This window comes from Leucopleurus acutus (genome assembly GCF_964270905.1).
Source record: "Leucopleurus acutus genome assembly, chromosome: 8".
NCBI lineage: Eukaryota > Metazoa > Chordata > Mammalia > Artiodactyla > Delphinidae > Leucopleurus > Leucopleurus acutus.
The window spans coordinates 64,967,173-64,987,460 of NC_139151.1; the positions used below are offsets into that span (position 1 = coordinate 64,967,173).

General features: G+C 41.4%; 1 protein-coding gene across 1 annotated transcript; it reads right to left on the bottom strand.

The window, feature by feature from the left end:
- Window positions 1–2,500: 2,500 nt before the first annotated feature.
- On the bottom strand, window positions 2,501–15,291 carry EIF4G2 (eukaryotic translation initiation factor 4 gamma 2; the record flags this gene model as incomplete). The annotated part of the gene is made up of 23 exons (XM_082845000.1): window positions 2,501–3,348; window positions 5,193–5,314; window positions 5,402–5,613; window positions 5,768–5,972; window positions 6,309–6,567; window positions 6,653–6,868; window positions 6,957–7,061; window positions 7,211–7,336; window positions 7,940–8,053; window positions 8,432–8,592; window positions 8,683–8,824; window positions 9,095–9,193; window positions 9,275–9,358; window positions 9,541–9,651; window positions 10,367–10,518; window positions 10,600–10,666; window positions 10,756–10,887; window positions 11,600–11,702; window positions 12,230–12,370; window positions 13,031–13,096; window positions 13,434–13,498; window positions 14,877–15,132; window positions 15,194–15,291. 23 exons carry the CDS (start codon window positions 15,289–15,291, stop codon window positions 3,283–3,285), a joined length of 3,102 nt encoding a protein of 1,033 aa, XP_082701126.1. The 3' UTR covers window positions 2,501–3,282.
- Between the last annotated feature and the right edge of the window lie 4,997 nt (window positions 15,292–20,288).

The following is a 20,288-nucleotide window of genomic DNA, read 5'->3' on the forward strand; positions in this document are numbered from 1 at the left end:
GATGTGCTCAGCATTACATTTAAAATATGGTAGACAGGTGTGGCCCTTACTAATAAAGGTGGTATCTGAGCCAAGACTTGACAGGGGAAGAGAGCCAGTCATCCAGTTTTCCAGAGGGCAGCAGGAACAGAAAACCTCCAGTGCTTGGCATGTCCCAGGAACCTCAAAGGAGGCCAGGGTGGTGGGAACAGAATGAGCAAGAGCCAGTGGCAGGAAACAATCCGAGAAACAGGGTGCGGGTAGAGGCAGGGAGAAGGGGAAACTAGATCAGACCTAGGCTGTGTAGATCAATTTTAAGTATTTCCACTTAAAAATCTAGGTTGAAAGTCGTTTTGGCGCATTTTGTCCTAAGCGAGTTTTGTTTTGAAGGATTCCTCTTCCTCTGGCTGCTGTGTTGGAGACTAAAAGGAGAGCAAGGGCAAAGCAGAGAATCCAGTTTGGGGTGGTGTGGTATCTAGGTGAGAAATGAGCCACAGCTGAAGAGGTGAGTTGTCCAATTTCTAATGTTTTGAAGGAAGAATTAACAAGATTTGATAACTGGACATTGCGTTTGACATCAGGCATTTGCCATTAGAGACTTAAGAAGGAACAGAGAGGAAGAAGGAAAACTAAGAGGTGTCCTGAAAAGAAGTCTCAAGGAGTGATTTACTGTCAAATGCTTCCTAGATGAGCAAAACATACTGGGTAACAGGCAGTACTGGAGTTACTGGTGATCTTGTTTTGGTGCAGGAGTGAAGTGCAGCCTGTTGGGGGGGGTGGGGGATGAGCTGGCAAAATGCAGGCAACCCTGTTTTGCTGTATTTTAAGGAAAAGCCAACGTCGGCGGTAAGATGTGGAATCTTTTTTTTAATTAATGTATTTACTTATTGGCTGTGTTGGGTCTTTGTTTCTGTGCGAGGGCTTTCTCTAGTTGTGGCAAGCGGGGGTCACTCTTCATCGCGGTGCGCGGGCCTCTCACTATCACGGCCTCTAGTTGCGGAGCACAGGCTCCAGACGCGCAGGCTCAGTAGCTGTAATGCACAGGCTTAGTTGCTCCGCGGCACGTGGGATCTTCCCAGACCAGGGCTTGAACCCATGTCCCCTGCATTGGCAGGCGGATTCTCAACCACTGCGCCACCAGGGAAGCCCGAAGATGCGGAATCTTATCTTTAAGATACGTCACTGTAGACTTAGTGTAGACAGTGTGCTGATACTAAAAGCATTATGTCCTTCATACAAGGCACATGCCCAGTACATCCAAATATTGTCATTCCATAGTATGGTAGGTTGTAAAACACCCTGTTCAGTGTTTTTTGAACAAGATGGGAGTGGGGAGGTGTTGCTCTTTAAGGGGCATCTTGAGTTGTTCTTGAAGCACTGGTTGGGGGGACACAGGTCTGACTTCTGACAAGCCGCCACACACCACGTCCAACTCTGGGACTTCCTTTGGCCCAATTCTCTAGCTGAATTGGGAGAATTCTGGCTGTAAACTGAAGCCAAGGCCCACCTCTCTAACAAAAGAGGCCACATTTGCTGGGTTAAAAATCAGTTTCCCCCTTGCAGAGGGTTGGGCAGAGCGCCAGGAATGCCATTTATTTCTACAGCCTAGTAAAGTCAGCTTCTTGATATTCTATCTAAAGTTAATTTACACAAGTCTCCACTTAGCTTTAATTTCATGGTATTTACAATATCCACCAAAAGCTATGAATCATGTTAGAACTTCAATGAAGAGGTCTGCTAGGGCACAGGGAGAGCTAGCTTCTGACACCAAGAGGACACAAATACTGGTTTTACCTACCACCCCTCTCAGAGAATAAGCAGGTGCAACACTGACGACAAAGGTTCTATCAATCAGATTTAGCAGTATGGTGTATTACTGTCTGCCTAGAGGCTCCCCCCAAACCAAGTACAGGTTGCTCTTAGAAGCTAAGACAAGCAACCAGAACTCCAGCAACACTTTCAAGAGCCCCTACCCAAGCCAAAGCCTGCCTAGGACTGTCACATTCCTAGGGCTGGTTAACAAGGGCAATTTGAGCAAATGTTTATTAAGTGATTTCTGAAAATATATTTTAAACCTCCATGCAGGGCTTCAGTTGGATTAAGGAGCCAGTTTTACTGGGCTACTCTGGGGTTTCAAGGGGGAACCTTCCTTGAAACAGGGACAATTACAATTACTGAGAATGATGATAGGATTGTTACACTTGTCTTGACCATGAGGGTGATGAACCTCAGTTCACCACATAGTTCAGTATGGTGACGAAAAGATAAATGTCACCAAGTTTGTCATTATGCATTAGCAATGTCCCTTTGAAGTCATAAGACTTGTGATTCTCAGCACTGCCCTTGATTACAGGAATCGTATATTGGTTACTTCCAGTAACATGACCTAAAGAGGAATAACCACCTTGAATTTTCTGTCTAATCAGAAAATTGTGAATTTCTGATTATGAATTAGAAGTTCCTAAGACAGACCTATCTCAAAACAAAACCTATCAGTTCTTCATAAATTTGTAGGTGCTACTTAAAGTCACACAACTATATCAAGTATCACAATGTTTATTGATAGATACAAGTATATAAAATCAGGGCATGAACATGACTTGATAAATTAAGTAGACTTAATTTCAATACTATAATAAGAGGGACCAATTCAAATTCTCACCATTTGTTTCACACCCACAAAGACCACTTCAAGGGCATTTACGATCTCTCAAAACTGATCAGTTTTGTGCAAGTAAACCATGTTTCTTTTAAAAAGACTTGTGCACTTGCCCAGGCTCAAGGATATTAAAATCTAGCACATAAAGCCCATTACTAGAGGTAGAAATACAGGCAATATACTATTACGGCAACAACCATCAATTACAGTTAAGAATTTTTCTGTAACAACCAAATGGATAATCAAATATTGCAACAACTCAAGTATTACTGAGCAAAGTGCATTTCTACAGTATTCAGTGTTGCTATTCAGTTTTCTAACTTAAAACAGCCTATGATAACTGGCAGCAAAGAAGGTCCTTGCAATAGACTGCCTCTGCTTGAGAACTTATGATGTAATTATTGCATGCTGCTAATATACTATCTAAACATTAAAGATACTCCTAAAATATTTGATGGTAGACTATGATTAAGACATTACACTACAAAAAAACCTTATGCAGAAGGAAATCCTAACTGACGTGCTTCTGCTTTAAATATTGTGAAAACATTACAGCGGAATGAATTTTCGCAGTGGTTAGGTCAAATGCAGTTACATCATAGCAACAGTATGTTTTGCACAATTTAAGGCTTTGGCTGGTTCTTTTAGTCAGCTTCTTCCTCTGATTCTTCTTCTTCAGCAGTTTCTAGCCAGGTTAGCCACTGATTCACCTGTAAATTTGTAATTTAATGAAATAAGTAGTACTTACAGACAGAATAGCAGAATTTTTTATTCCAGATCGAACAAACAACCTACCTAAGGACAAAAGTTTTAGACAGTACCACACATTTTGTAATTGCAAACAGTCTTCAGAACCTACATTTGTGTATTAGCTGTAAAGTTATTTTAAAGAATGGCTTAAGGACAGGAATAAAGACCCAGACGTAGAGAATGGACTTGAGGACACAGAGAAGGGGAAGGGTAAGCTGGGATGAAGTGAGAGAGTAGAACTGACGTATATACACTACCAAACGTAAAATAGCTAGCTAGTGGGAAGGAGCCGCAGAGCACAGGGAGATTGGCTTGGTGCTTTGTGTCCACCTAGAGGGGTGGGATAAGGAGGGTGGGAGGGAGATACAAGAGGGAGGGGATATGGGGATATACGTATACATATAGCTAATTCACTTTGTTATACAGCAGCAACTAACACAACACTGTAAAGCAATTATATTCCAATAAAGATGTTTAAAAAAATGGCTTATTATTTGGATTTGGGATTACAAGCTGCTTAGGAACCGTCAACTTGGGTGTCGTTCTTTGACACCACTCCCATTACACTTCAGGACTGTTTTAATATGGGACAGTGGCTCCTCCCAAACTTAAATACATAAGCAATGCGGTGTGTGTGTGGCGGGGCTGAAAAGGCACACAGGACAACAAAGATTCTGAGCAGTAGAACTCCAGCCCCACCCCGGACCTGTAGGATCAGATTCCCCAAGGACAAGACTACGGACAAATGCTGTGAGGATAATCCTCATGAAACTAGTTCCTGAACCTTAGGAATAAAGATACCATAGACCAGCATTTCTCAAAGCCTGGCCCCTAGAAAAATAGTATGAGAATCACCTGGGTTGTGTAACACACACAAGTCTACTAAATCAGAATGTCTAGGCTCAGACCTGGAACTTCCTTTTAAATTACTTTCCAGATGATTAACGTATGCTGTGGAATCCCCTGACATACAAGTTCTTCCCCATGGCTAGAATTCTACTCCACTAAGTAAGATAAAAAATCATGGTATGAGAAATCAGAAACAATCTCATGTTTACTGACAGTTAAAAAAATGTCTCAGGGGCTTCCCTGGTGGCACAGTGGTTGAGAGTCCGCCTGCTGATGCAGGGGACACGGGTTCATTCCCTGGTCCGGGAAGATCCCACATGCCGCAGAGCAGCTGGGCCCGTGAGCCATGGCCGCTGAGCCTGCACGTCCGGAGCCTGTGCTCCGCAACGGGAGAGGCCACAACAGTGAGAGGTCTGCATACCGCAAAAAAAAAAAAAAAGTCTCAATCCAATCGTGTACAATCACCCTATCTTTATAAGTAGCTTTACTTCTAAAAAATGTTAGCCACCTCTAATCTAACAGCTTAGACACTACTAGGATTGAAGCCTTTTATTTCATAGCTTTACTTCATTTTGCTTACTGCCTGCTTTACCACAGCTTTTTTTTTTTTTTTTTCTTTTTCTTTGCGGTACATGGGCCTCTCACTGTTGTGGTCTCTCCCGTTGCGGAGCACAGGCTCCGGACGCGCAGGCCCAGTGGCCACGGCTCACGGGCCCAGCTGCTCCGCGGCATGTGGGATCCTCCCGGACCAGGGCACGAACCCGTGTCCCCTGCATCAGCAGGCAGACTCTCAACCACTGCGCCACCAGGGAAGCCCTACCACAGCTTTTAATAGTGAAGAATCACATGTATGTACAAATTACCAGGACTATTTTGCTTGTATTTCAATTTTAAAAGGCTTATTATAAAACAATACCAACTGGAAAAAGCAAACCAAATTTCTCTCAAGATTTACCTGGAACAAAGCCTTGCCTTTCCCTGGAAACTCTTGGGTTATGTCTTCTTTCCAAGCCAAGAAAGCTTCTTCTTCAATAATCTCCATGTCATAGAAGTGAACAAAAAAGCGGAGTAACATGCCTAAAAAACAAAATGTAACCCCATTATTTAGTGTGCTGTTTAAGAATTGCCCCTCACTCATCATTCTTCTGATGTTGGTCCTCTCACCTTTCGGGAAGTTGCTATTGTAGCAGTGCACCTGAAGAGCATAGAGGGCACTGACTTGTAGATCAACGTGATCATGAAGGAATTTCTGCATTACTGGCTTGAAGGAAAGAAGCAGTTGTTTTTCCTGCTCTAACTGTTCTTTGGAAGGAGCAGAGGAAGAATCTGTTTCATCACTGGGTGGGTTTACTTCACTAGAAATGTACTGTAAGAAGCTGCACAGAAAGAGGTCTTGTTAGAACCTCAGTGAATTTTCTAGCTCAAGAAACAGACAATTCTTAGTCCCTTGCCTTGTAGACTTTTTTCTAGGAAACAAAACACAGGTTAACTCTCTACTAAATGTAGAAAACCACAACTCTGTTATCTTACCTAGTCATTAAGATGTTCACAAATCCTTTATCTACATGAAGTTTGGGAGAGATGTTATCTTTAATCCACTTATATATGGTTTGAGGAGATGGATCCAACTTTATTTGCTTTAACAGTTCCTTCTCCAATTTGAGGAGTGGGAATAAGAAACTCAGTCCCTTTCCTTCCAAGATCTCCAACATGCGGTCCTTATTCTGATCAATTTCTGAAGAGACAAAGCCATTCCCATCATCAGGTAGTTCATTTTACCTATGTTGGTCTAGAAAACTGCTCTACAAATGATTTTCCAAATGCACAAGATTCATGTAAAATAATAAGGAACTAACCTAGCAAAGGAAACCCAGTATTTGGACCAAATGAAAATAGTTAAATCATAATAACCTCTTCTTTTTATAAAGACGAAGTCTGTCTGTGGGAATGCTTATTGTTATCTGGACAGGATAGATAATCACACTGACCTATATAAATTCACTCAGGGTACTAAGGAATCCCCAGATTTAGTATTAAAAATAAACAAAAAAAATCCCCAGCATTCTCTTACCTGGGAGCATTTTCTGCATATTGACCTTGCTTTGTTGGAAAAGCTCTGTTAACCATTCTCGATCTTGTAATTTAGCTAATTGCTGAAGACAAAGTAAGAAGAGAGGAAAATGGGTGCCACTTTCCAGTGGTTGAGCTAGTTCTGAAATGCTCACCAGCTCCGAAATAATAGCACGAGCTGCAAACTGTGCTAAATATGATTTCACCAAGGGGATGTCAACCTCCAGTTTGGGGCACTGGTCCAATACATTCAGGAAAGCCTTAGAAGGAATATATAACAGTCAGTTTTATTAGTTTCCAAATTTGAAAGGCAAGAGTTCTTATGGAATCCGGAAAGTATTCTACCTGCATGAAGTTGTCACTTGTGGCTATCCCCTCCTGTTTGAGTAAACTGATCAAAGAACTTGCTTTTTCTTTATCTTCATCACTTCTGTCTAGTGACAGGATGATTACTTTGCTTAACATCTCGGGGAGAAAGTGTTTAGGAGCCCTCATCTCTCTTACACCATTGACAGCTTCGTTTGCATTTCCACTATTCAGATATTCGGTTACAACAGTTTCCTGAAAAGAACAAAGTCCAAATATCTTTAGAGTTTTCCTATCTCAAATACACTCCATGAACCAGACTATGGGATTATTTGAGACTTACGGTCAATTTAAGCAGCTCTTCCTTTGACGGTGGTGGCTTTTTACTGGTCTTGGCAGGCTTTTCCTGAATAAGTGGTGGATTAGTTTTGAGACCAAGCTGAGGTGTCTAAAAAACAGCAAAATGGTAGATATGAATGTGTAATATTTTATTACTAAAAAGGAGCTTATGAAGAGAGAAGACATTAAAAAGCAGCCTTCAGACATCTTCAGAAAGTACTGGAATGACAGAAAACACTGTCATGCTACAGTGCATACCTGTCCCAGAGGTGGTGTTTGAGTGCGCGGTGGTTGTGCACTGGGAGGAATCATAGTTATCTGGGGCTGAAGCTTTGGCACTTGATTTTTATTCATTAGGAAAGACTGAGCAGGCCTCAGGCTAATCTAGAATTGCAAACAAATCAGAACAGATATCCAAGTTAACAAGCAGTTAGCTAGCATATTGAATGCAACACTCCAACATCCTAAAGTTAATTCAGCATACACAAGCATGATAGAATCTATGGCAGAAATTTAAGTATCTTAAATAACTAAACAGGTTACTCCATGTTGTTAGGTTTAATTTCTGGCAAGAAAACTAAAGATCTGATGCACACAAAAATAAAATACTGTTATAAATTTTATACCAGAATTCTCCAAGGATTAGCATCACTAAAATATTAAAACCCAGAAAATTTAATTAAAAGTTTAGAAAACATTTTACTTTATTCTAAGTCATTCTATTTGCAGGAAAGTCACAATAAAAATCTCATCAACCATTTTCCTTGCTCTAACTGAAGACTTTTAAGACATTTGCCCTCATATCTCATAATCTTCACTCACAGGATGCTGGACATCCAAAGAAAGAAAAAATAGTACAGAAAAGAGAGAAAGAAGGTAAAGAATTCCAGCATTAAGTCCTCTTAATAACGCATCTTTTTATAATCATCGGGCAATAGATTTCTGAATCGACAAACTATGGTATATAAGTAACATAGGCAAGTGTACCTCATCTGCATTAAGCTGTCCTTTCTTAGAAAACCGAGGTGGCATATCCTTCGACTGTCCTTGCAGCTGGGATAAGAGTCCCTGACTCTGGTTATGGTAGAGCTGGCTTAGCCCCTATTTCAGAAAGAGAGAAAGTCTAGATAAAAAGGGGTCCACAAATTATGGTAATCAAGTACCAAAGGGATGAGGCCAAGCCATAGAAAAGCTTAACTGAATTTGCCCAGAGAAAGTAAAAGGTGAAACAGGAAGAATAAATATCTAACCTAACTTACATAAAGCGATGTGACTTTACTAATACTTTACTAATCTCAAGGATAAGCATTTTACCCAGTTTGAAATAACTGTCACACATATAAATTTGGTTTAGAAAAACACACATTGTTTTTCGGTTTCCTAGACCTGAAATATCTGTCCTTTTAAAAAAGCAAATCTATTCATATACATTCCAAGATTTAATACCTGTTGCCTAAACATCCTTAAATGTTTTCTTACCTGGCTTTTCATAAACTTGCCTCCCATCTCCCCAAACTGCGATTGTGTGGGAGGCATGATGTGTCCCCCATGGCCATTGAAGAGTTGATTTGAACGATGACGCCCCATGGTGGGTGAAAATCTATCCTGGATAACTCCTGGACCAGTACCAATTCCGCTACCTTAAAATACAGACATGAAGAACTCTTTACTATTAAAATGTTAAAACTCAGTTTTTAATGTAACCAAACCACTATTTTGTTCAAAATCACCTGGCATTTGTCCAAACATATCAGCAAGTCCTCCAAGTGGGTCCCTATCCATTTTCATCCTGGGTGGCATGAACGGTCCCTCCAGAAAGAAGTCACTTCTCATCCCTTGAGCCATAGGAGCAGGAATAAACACTCCTAGATCCTTCAGAAATAAAGTGAATAAACACTTATTTCTGAACACTGTTTTACATAAAACTAAACAACTTCTATTGGGAAAACTAGAAATACTTCCCTGGACTATAAAGAGTGCTATTTATATAATGTCTATAAACAACTTCTTCTCTCAAAAGGGCATACAAGACACCATAAACATTAAGCTCTACTGGTAAGATGAGACAGTCTCAAAAAGTTTAAGGTCTTAGTGCTATTATAAACTTAAAACCCACTTGATTAAAAACAAAGCAAAACTTACTTTTACTGCATCTTGACGGATTTGATTGATCGTCTTTGGTCCATTGTCAAGAAAAGCCTTGCGAGGAACCCAATGGTGTTCTCTCAACTCTACGGTATCCTTTAATATAAAGAGTTTTATTAAGTATTATTTTAATATTCCTAAACAGAAAGTCAGCATACCTAAAGAAACCAGTTTTACCTGCAGCAGGAAACGAATCCTCGCCGGCAATTCCTTACTTAACATCAAGGAGCACATTCGGGCAAAGTACTGATCCATTAAGGACTGAAAGAAAAAAGAAAAAAACCACTTTTAGAAGAAAACGCTAAAGGCAAATGTATACTATTTAAGGCTTCTAAGTATTATCAAGGTTAATGACTAATAGCTATCCTCTATACCACAAAAATAGGTTTGATTTGAATAATATCAAGACAAGCTTACACTGTTTCTGTCAGCAACACACATACCTTGGCTCGTTCATGGTCTAACCTAGGTCCCACTGTCCTCATTATCTGACAGAGGCACTCCAAATCCTCTCCCATATCTTTGAGTTGGACTCTCTTCTTTTTTTCCAAAAGCTACCAAAAGAAACAAATGTCACATGTTTATAAATCCTTCTTGGGGGGCTTCCCTGGTGGCACAGTGGTTAAGAATCCGCCTGCCAATGCAGGGGACAAGGGTTCGAGCCCTGGTCTGGGAAGATCCCACATGCCGCGGAGCAACTAAGCCCGTGCGCCACAACTACCGAGCTTGCGCTCTAGAACCCTAAAGCCACAACTACTGAAGCCCAAGTGCCTAGAGCGTGTGGTCTGCAACAAGAGAAGCCACCGCAATGAAAAGCCTGCACACCTCGATGAAGAGTAGCCCCTGCTCACCCCAACTAGAGAAAGCCCGCACACAGCAACAAAGACCCGACACAGCCAAAAATAAATAAATAAAATAATTAAAAAAATAAAAATAAATCCTTCTTGGTTTAGATGTAGCACTTTCCCTTAAGTTTGCATTGACTCATAGTTCCTACAGTGTCTAGTATAGAACTCTTTATCTGGTTTCTGTTGAAGACATCCCTCCAAACTGAGCAACTTACACATAGGTAGGCAATCAGTTCTACCCCTACCTCGCAAAACATACTGCATATTTACAACATTTAAATAACAATTTTGCTGGCAATCTAAAATATTTAGCCTACCAATACTCTCAAATGGCAAAGTTATAAATTATAATTGACCCATTTCCCCCAAATAACGATGTACCCAGTGATTAATATAAGCTTACATTCCCACTCATACTTACTGTTTTGATGCACTTATGAAGGATAGATTCATGAATAAGATCAAGCTTTCCAAGTTCTCCAATGAATTTGATGTTCCCCAACATCTTGATCTTAGCAATGGCTCTCTGTTCCTCCTCCTCGGGGAGGAGGGGATTTTCACGCTTATCATAGACTGAAATAAGAAAGAATAAAGTCAACATTCAGAATTAAGTTGAACATATACAGTACTACATAGTACCAAACAAATTCTCACCATCAACATTTCTGGTTCGGTTTTCAAATTCATCTTGTAATTTGGAAATTAGGAGGCGTCTGAATGTCTATTGGAAACAAAAGACGCTTTTGTCAGGGCTTGCTAATGAAACCTTTCAGATCAACTTTAAATAAGCAAGCAAACACTACCACTTACTGTGCTTTGCTTCTGTCCTGGCTGACCCTCTGCTGTTGGGCCATCAAAGTTTGGTGCATCTTCTGCCAATCGCAGACATAGCTGAGCATACAGTGAGCTATACTTTGGCTCTTCTAGGGCTTTGTCCACAATCTAAAATAAATGACTTTTTAAAACTAAATATGACAACTTTTGAAAAAAACCTTTCTTTATAACTTAATACTTCCTTGTTAAGGATCTTGAATCTCACAAATTTCTGACAAATTCTCTATGCCTCATCCATAACCTGGGAATAAGAACATCTCTCTTGTGTAAGGCTTATTGTGTACACTAAATCAGGTGAGGCATGTAAAGTGCTTTAGCACACAGCCTAGAAAAATATAAGCACTTACATTTTGTAAGCTATTGCAGTATACCAAAGAAGTTTAATTACACAGATCTCGTATTAGCAAAACCCTCCCCCCTCAGGAGTTGAAATTATCTTGGAAAAACTATGAACAGATGCTAGAATCACATCAACTATCATGAAACTCATTTCCAAAACCAAAATATGGCATTTTTCACATAAGGAAAAACAAAGCAAAAACCCCCTTAATAGCCTAATAACCCAATTAACCCTGCGACATAACACATACAATTTAAAATGACCTCTTAAGTCTGATACCATTAAAAGTTAGTGCTTTTCTTAAAAAAAAAAAAAAAAACCCACCAGTGTGCAGAGATACATACATCTAATGTGTAACTCACACCTCAGTTTTAAGCAATAATGCAAATGTAAAAAACAACACCACACACACACACACCCCAACCTGGGTTAAATCTTTTCCTCTCCCTTTCGGTTATTAAGCCAACTTATTTAACTTACCAGCAGTATGACCCCTTTAAGGATGAGTTTAGACTCTACACCCACATTGAGGAGCTCAAGGCATAGCTTGTCAAACTTCTCAGGAGTAAGCTTATTTAGTATGCTAGGAAAAGAGGATTCAGACTAGGTATCAGCCAACACACAAGGAATTATTTAGTTGAAAAATCGCCTTTAAATTATGTTCATTTTTTTCCCCATCACTTTCCCCTTTAATATCAAGACATGTTCTTAACCCATCTAACCAAAACTGAAATAAACCTGTTATTTAAAATATATCTACCTAATTGGAGGGTCCCCAGCTGTTGGACAAGAAACATCCTCAAAACCAAGGCTAGATCCAGGAGCTAAAACCATTATGTTCTGTGCATCACTAGGTACACAGCAGGCATAGGAAATGTCAGCACAATGGGCTTGTGCACTTTAACCCAATGACTGAAAACAACTAACTGAGCCCCAAAACACTGATGTGTCAATTTTCAGCTTAAAACTGTCAACACTGGCATTCATTAAAATAGACTTAGGGCATGAACATTGCCTTCTAAGTAATATAGCATACACACAAAAGAAACACAGTTAATCCATTTCTTCCCTCCTTTTATTTAAAGGACAAAACAGCCCCAATAAACTTACCCTCTTACTTTCCTGAAGATTGCATCATGTCGTTCTTTTTCATTTGCGGAGTTGTTTGCTGCGGAGTTGTCATCTCGTCTAGTGCTTCGTGCAGGAATCCATTTCTGAGCGTTTTGCCCTGGGGTTTTCCCCAGGAACTCGCTAGTAAAAAATTAGGAAAATAAAGATTAAGACAACTTGAAACATAGCATCCACTCACATATCAAATGTCATACAGATCAGAAATCCTTCTAAACAGAAAAAACAGTTTAGGTTTTTCTGAACTTTCCTTACAACTAAGCAACTCACAATCAGTGGTTCTCAAACAATATTGCATATCAGAATCACCTGAAGGGCTTGTTAAACGATTCCTAGGCCCACCCCAGTTTCTGCTTTAGTGGGTCTGGGGTAAGGCCCGATAATTTGCATTTCTAAGCTCCCAGGTGATGCCAGTGTTGCTGGTCCAGGAGCCACACCACAAGAACCAACATCTTCTAATGTTTCATGACCATGTTATACGCATACAGATTTACTACCACAATTCAGTAATGGACAATAATGGCTGGCTTCAGAAACAACATCAGTGAAAGTAATCCAAAGTGTAACAGGATAAAATAGCAGTTGAGAATGTCAACTCATATTAGATGGTTTGGCTAAGAAATAATTAAGAACTGATATTCTAAATTTAGGACATGTAACAGAAATCATACCCGTTAAGATAGGATTCCTGATGCCTTATTAACTATGCTGTAATGCATTAGAAACATCATTAACCTAAATCTGTTATTTACAGAAGTCATTCTTTTCACATGTTTACTATACCTGTTGCCAGCAGTCTTGGGATAGTGCTGAGGTGCACCCCTACTTCCTCCTCCGCCCGAAGAAGCACTATTTAACAGAAAAACTTTTTTTTTAAAAAAAAAGTATACCCCAAGTATATTTCACTCAAAAAAGATAAAGGATCTCTTTAATTATTCTGCATTTCAGTAATGACACCACAGATGAAGACTGAACTTAGGCCCAATGGAAACCCAAGTAATTAATTACATTTATTCTTCAGATAGTAAATAGAAAACAATGACAATTTTAGGGCTTAAAAATATGTACACTGCACATTATAAATTAAACCTGCAGCACAATTAAATCAGAATTACTTGGTGTGGTTATTCCTTTGGTTTTGTGATTAGTCTTGTCACAATAATTGCCAAAATAAATCTACACATACCTGAAACGAGAAGCACCCCCTTCTGCAATCGCACTCTCCACTTTGGCGGCTTGACAACGAAGAATCTTCAAAAGAATAATATTAATGGATGGGGTGGGGAGGGAAGGGGATGGGAGAAATGAAAAACCTAGAATGAGAAAGAGGACCAAAATTAGACACTATCATACAAATCTGTAAACCCGCTTCAATTACAATTTATTTCAGAGCCTGACACTGCAGTTGATTGACCTTACACTGCATTGCAGATCTCATAAAACTAAAATAGAATGTACTCGAAACACAAATGGACAATAAAATTTTATTTTGTTTACCACCTGGAAATTCTCGTGTTCAAGAACGCAAGGAAGTGCCTACATAGAAATGTAAGAACCTCTCAAATGCTAAGAACCAATCCTTAAGAAAGCCACATTCTACCTCCTTTACAGCTGGGCACTGAGATCAGTAATAGACAATCTAACTCTTAACAAGACGGGCACGTCCTGGGAAAACAGTTTTAAGTTTTCACTGCCTCAACAACGAACTACACTACACTAAGGGGTAACTGAAGACGGCTTTCCCCACTGTTCACTCTTAACTGGGCGCACAGGGCCCGTCAGAAGACCGGGACCACAACATGGCAGCAGGAACCTCCGCCCCATTTTTTCCTTTCCTGGGAACAAAAGAGCAGTGGATTCCTCCCACCCAGGCCCGAGTTAGGGAAGTGCTTCCGACAGCCTCTCGCGAAGCCGCCGTGGGCAAGCCTCGGGGAGGAGTGGAGGCCGCCCCCGCGGCCCGGCTCTTTGTTCTCAGGCAGGAAGGCGGCCGCCTTCCCACCCGCCGCCTCCAGCGGCCCCCTCCCACCCATAAATCCCCGAGGAACTGACAGCCGCCTCGCTGCTCCCTCCCCACCCGACAAAAACTCAAAAACCCTCGCTTCCCTCCCCTCTCCCGTCGCAGGCAGGGCTCGCCAGGCAGGCCCTTCGCTTCTCCACCAAGGGCAGCCCGGCCGCTCCCCGCCGGCCCTGGGCCTCATACACCTCCTCCCCGCCGGGAGGCCGGGCTCCGGGACTCCTCCGCCTCGGCTGGTCCCGCACCAACGGCCGGGCCCTCCCCGCCGGCCCGCGTCCCTCCCCCCACAGCTCGCACCGCCCCGCCACGCTCTCCCCGTCGGAGCACACCCGCGCCCGGGCTCCGGCTCCGCGGGGGACGGCCACCGACAACCACAAAGACGTCCGGGGGCCGCCAAGTTCCTTCTACTCCGTCAGCAACGGGAAGGGAGAACAAAGGGGAAGAATTTTCAGGTGCCCGAAGCGCGGAGGAAACACTAGAAAGGGGTCGCCCCGCCCGGTTCCGCCTGCGACCGCCATTTTGTACCGCTCGAGAAGAAGCGGGCAGGGGCGGCGGCCATCTTAGAGCGCTTCACTCGGCGGCGGCGCCGGCGCCGGCGGCAGCGGCTCCACTCACCTTCACCGGGAACTCAGCAGCTGCCACTGCAGCTGCCTCCTCAGGATCCGGTCGTCGGGGACGGGCGGGGAAGGGAGGGGGAGGGGAACGGAAAACAAAAAAGGGGGAGGGAAGGGGGAGGAAGGAGTCGGACTGGCTTGAAACTCTCAGCTCAAAACAGTCGCTGCTGCAGCCACCGCCCGATTCTCGCCGCCACCTCCATAGAGCTCCGACTCGCTGCTGGCGCTGAGGCGTGTCTGAACCCGAACTTATCACTCTAGGGCAGCCGAACCCACCAGAGCCGCCCCGAATGGCTCCTTTGCCACCCAATCAGCGACCCGGCTTCTGTCTGCCGCCAATCAGCGCAGGGCGGCGGGGAGGAGCCACAGGGCCAAGCTCGGTTGCGGCGCAGCCCCTCCGCAGTGCGCAAAGCCATATTCGCGAAGGCTCTGAGGCCAAGCCAGTGGCGTAAGGGGAACTGAGCATCGTCGGGTTGCTGCCCATTTGCGTAAAGTCCTAGAGCCCTTTGAGTCTGCGTTGGTGTGGCTGCCTTGTCTTCCTCCTGTCTCTTTGTTCCTGGAGCCTGTATCCCATGCTCGAGATATACAGCCCCCCAGCCCCTCTACCTCGTTTTCTCACCGGGAATGTGGGAAGGAAGCTCGCCCTTCTACCCGACCCTGTCCTTGGCGTGTGCGAGCTCTGCTTTTCCTAGCGCCCCCGAGGAGCCGAGATTGCCCCTCGCAGGCTGGGCCTCCCTGGAACGGGCCTGTAGGGCTAAGGCCTGGCGCCCCCGCGGCGCTGCGCCGGGAATCGTTGGTCTCCAGGTGCTCGGCTTCGGCAGCCTTTAGGTCGGGGAGCCGGGAGAGTAGAGTTCAGGAGAAAAGACGATGCATCTCCAAGCGTTAAAAGAGCTTCATTCAGTTCCCTATTGATTCCACCCCCTGCTGAGTGAATGAGAAAGGGATGAAAGGAAGGGGTTTATTGTCTTTGTACCTCACTAAAGAAGCAGCTTTTCCCAAAGGAATGTCCTGCCAGCGGTCATGGAGGAAGACCTAGAATATACCAGAATTCTTTGGAAGAAGTGTTTGCGGAGGGCGGGAGTCTGGAGGATTTCAATTGCCAGCTCCTGATTTGTTTGTTTTTTAAGCACTTTGAAGACTGACAGCCGTATATTTCCATTTTACAGAAGGTCCATCCTAACAAATAGGATTAGGCTTTTCAAAGCCGGCAGGTTGCACTATTTATACTTTTCGGCTAATATTTTAAGGGAGAGTTGCAGTAAAATGAAGTATTCCATCGTATGCGACATTTTAGCTATACAAAAATGGAGTCATATTTCCATATACTTAACAGAAATGTCTCCATCTTCATCTTGAATATAGTTCTTGATATAATGTGTAATCTAAAGGAAGAAACTGTGTGTGTGTGGAGGGGTGTTTTAACGTGGATGACGTTTAAAGAAAGTGTCCAACAAAGAGCAGGATTTCCAAGGGTTCAAACCTGTTTGACATGTCAACAGCTTTGGGGTTGAAAGTACCTACTCCTCAATACGATTTTCAACCGAGGTGCCAGTTTTTCCTAGGACATTTACACCTGATTGTTGAAGGGTGTGGTGGGCCCTGAAGGTTTCTAACACAATTCCAGGATCTTTAGCTCTTTGCCAGTGTATTAGGCTGATCATTCCCCCTCATTATTATATTTTTCTAAAATTATTGCTATCAAGTCAAGTTCACTTGAACTTTAACAACTGAAAAGATATTCTCACCCTTGGAGTTAGTTACATGTAAAAAAATTTTTTTTAAAAAAGGAAACTATTTTTAGGAAAGGCAAAAATTGTGTTTCAAATACAAGAAGTACAACTTTGTAATTTCAGGACCCTTTTAGCTTCAAAAATAACAGCAGAATAATATTTTAAAATAATTTCTGTAGGGCTTTACAGTTTGCAAAAAAGTTTTCATATATATGTGATATTGTGACATAACTGGCTTACATTCTTCATGATTGATAATACATTAATCTGATAGGAAAGAATAGTGTTCAAAAACTATTCTAGGTTAGACTTCAAAGAGAGTATTTACTGAATCATAAAACCTGGATGGTCTTCTAATTGAGGAACTTGAAACTCAATAATTAAAAATAAAAGAGGTTTTATATAATTTTTGCTAATTGTGAACCCCCTATGCTATGGGCTTTGCAGGTATGAGTGTATGTGAGAAATTGGGCTAAGAGCAATAAAGTAGAAATACGGATAAAACACAATCTTTCAATTACTTTTCAATCAGTGGGCGGCGCAGATATTCACATTTTGAAATATTTCCATCACATCATGGATGTATGAAAATTCAAGTCATCTGGAATTTAGCTTTTAGTTTATAGAAAATTGAATTTTAAATACACCCACTTCAATCTGCTCATTTTAACACTTACATTTTATGTCAGTTTTCTAAGGATTGTGAAGCTCTTAGAGTACTGACTGACTTGTTAACTTATAGATATTTGCATTAGTTTAATTAATAATGTCAAATGCTGGTTATTATCTTCTCTGTGCTTAAGGGTTCCCCAATCATACATCTCCAGCCCAGATCTCTTACTGTCTTCAATTCTGAGTTTCTAACAGCCTATTTATCAGAGATGCAAACTTGCAGCCATATTTAGTCTAGGCCATACAGTAGTTTTAAACATTTGAATTAGTTGACATTGAAATTTTAGGAGATTTTACATACAAATCTAGATTTCCATCTTTTCATGAAAAATCTTAAAATATGGCAATACTGGGCCTGAAATTCCAAAAGGGCAACATTCAAGTATAGCTGAGTAGTGACTGCCTCATCTAGATGTTTTCTCTTCATTCCACCATAGTGAAATCTGACTTTATTCACTCATTTATGTTCCTGTGTGGCCTCTATAGCCATTTTTCTTTTTTTGTTGTTATTTATTCAAATTCAACAGACTCAGTATTAACTGACCATCTTCCTATTACAAGGAAAAGGAGCAGACCAGCTAGTTCAAATATCTTCTCTACCACTTACTGTGTGACTTTGGGCAAGTTTAACTACTCTCTCTTCTTAGTTTCTGAATCTATAAAATGGGAATAACTGTATTTACAGAGTTGTTGTAAAGATTAAATGAGATAATATATATAAAGCCCATAGCATAGTCCCTGATGTAGTAATTACTTAATGTCAGTTACTTTATTGTCAATAATATTGATTATCCAACTGCTTCACAACTATTTTAGTTTTGCCAAGGATTCCACTATTCTTCTATACTAGAAACTTTGATCAGGTATAACATTCAATTTATTATTGAGTCCCAGTGTTACTTCCCTCTAAATCATCTTCTTCCTACATACATCTGCTTTCCTACAGTGTCATTGCTTGCATGCTAATGTAGGCCTTAGTAACTGTTCCTCCTGAATCATTGAAAAATTCTGGTTGTTCTATAGTCTTTTCCCTCTATGCTGTATACTCATATTAGTCTTCCTTAAAACACTTTTTTCCCCAGCATATTACTACCATGCTTAAAAGAATCTTAGTGCTTCACTACTTTCTACATCAGTTTGATCTCAACCTCGGCTGCACAGTGGAATCACCTGGGGAAACCTTTTAAAACTCTCCATGTCTTGGCTGCATCCAAGACCAGATAAATCCGAATCTCTCAGAGTCGGATCCAGCATCAACAGCTTTTAAAGCTCTCCAAGTAACTCTAATGTGCAGTGAAGTTTTGAGAAACACTGTAGCAGTTCAGAGTATTATAGAAATGATAACATTTACTGCTGAAAAAAAACCTAGGAAAAGAAAACTGGACTCTGGAAACAGTAAAAGACTTTGCCCAAGTAGGGAAACAGGTATTAGAACCCAGGGATCCCATTTCATATGGCTTTGCCTGGCTTTCAGACCCTTCATCTGCTGGCCCTACCCTACCTCTTCTATTGGCCTTGTTTTTCACCACTCCCAGACACCCAGTGGTCTCTCACAGAGCCAGTTAGGCTGGTATTGCTGCCTCCAAAAATTCATTCCCACTAGCGCTCCATTGCTTGCAATTTTGAGGCCATCCTTATTTATCCCCTTTACTATTTCATTTCTGAAGCACCGATATGAGTATTTAAGTACCCTGCTCAAAAACCTCAGGGGGTCTCCCCTAAGAGAATAACATAGGGACCCCTTAGTTTGGCATAAAAGACCCTTTATAATCTGGTTTCAGACTACTTCCCTGTTTCTAGACACATCCCTTCTCCATTTTTTGTTATTCATAATCTAGTTCTACAGTACTCAAATTTTGCTCCATTATAACATCCATGTTCTATAACATATGACCAAAATTTGGTGGTCTTTTTCTACTTGGCAGAAAAAAATAAGGCTAATGAGTTAATCTACTAATGGCTAGGCAAGGAGCTTGGGCTTAATCCCTGTTTTCAAAGAGCTCACAATCTAGATGAAGAAAAGATATATACACCAATTACATACAAGGGCAGGAAAGGGTAGAATCAATGCTAAACTGAACAACCAAGAAAAAATGCTATAAGGTTTCATAAAGGGAATAATACGGGATGAGGCTGGGGCCATCCTTCCTTGAATGCCAGAATGATGATTTAGGACTGACTATATGGGCAAAGAAAGTTCTTGAGCTGATCAGACCTCTAGTTTTGGTTTAAAGTTGATCAGTTGTAATTGATCAGAGTGCTGTTTTAGGGAAATTAACCTTGTGGCTTATGTAGAATGGATTGAAAGGCAAATCTGGAGATAGGGAGGTCAGTTAGAAGGCTATGTACTGCAGTATTTTTATGGGGCTTACTTTTATCTCCCTTCCAAAATTGTAAGGCCATTGAAATGGGGAACACTTCTCTTGTACTTCGAATAGAGTTCTTTGCACATAGCAGGAGCTGAGAAAATATTTGTGCATATTATCTTTTTGACATTCATTCATTCCTTTTTCTCTTGGCTTCCATGACTTTACACTTTCCAGGATTTCCTCCTACCTCATTGGCTCCTTCACCAATTCAGCTGTCTCTGCTGGCTTCTCCTCCTCTGCTTGACCTCTAAATATTAAAGTATCCAAGGATTTATTCTGGGCCTTCTCTTCCCTCTGAGTACTTTCTCCCTAGGTAATTCATCTGTCCTATGACTGTAAATACCATTTATATGATGATGATTTCCAAATTCATATCTTCATCTCTGATTCATTCCCACCCCGCCCCATGCAAGCTATAGATATATATCAAATTGCCTACTGAAATTTCCCCTTGGATATATAATAGGCATTTCAAATTTAACATGTTCAGAATAGTTTTCCCCATTGATCACCATCTGCCAGTTGCTAAGGCCCCAAACCTATGAATCATTCTTAATTCCTCTGTCTCTCATCTCCTGTATCTAATTCATCAGAAATTCTATTGGCTATTTCTCCAAAATATATCTTAAGTTGGTCCACTTC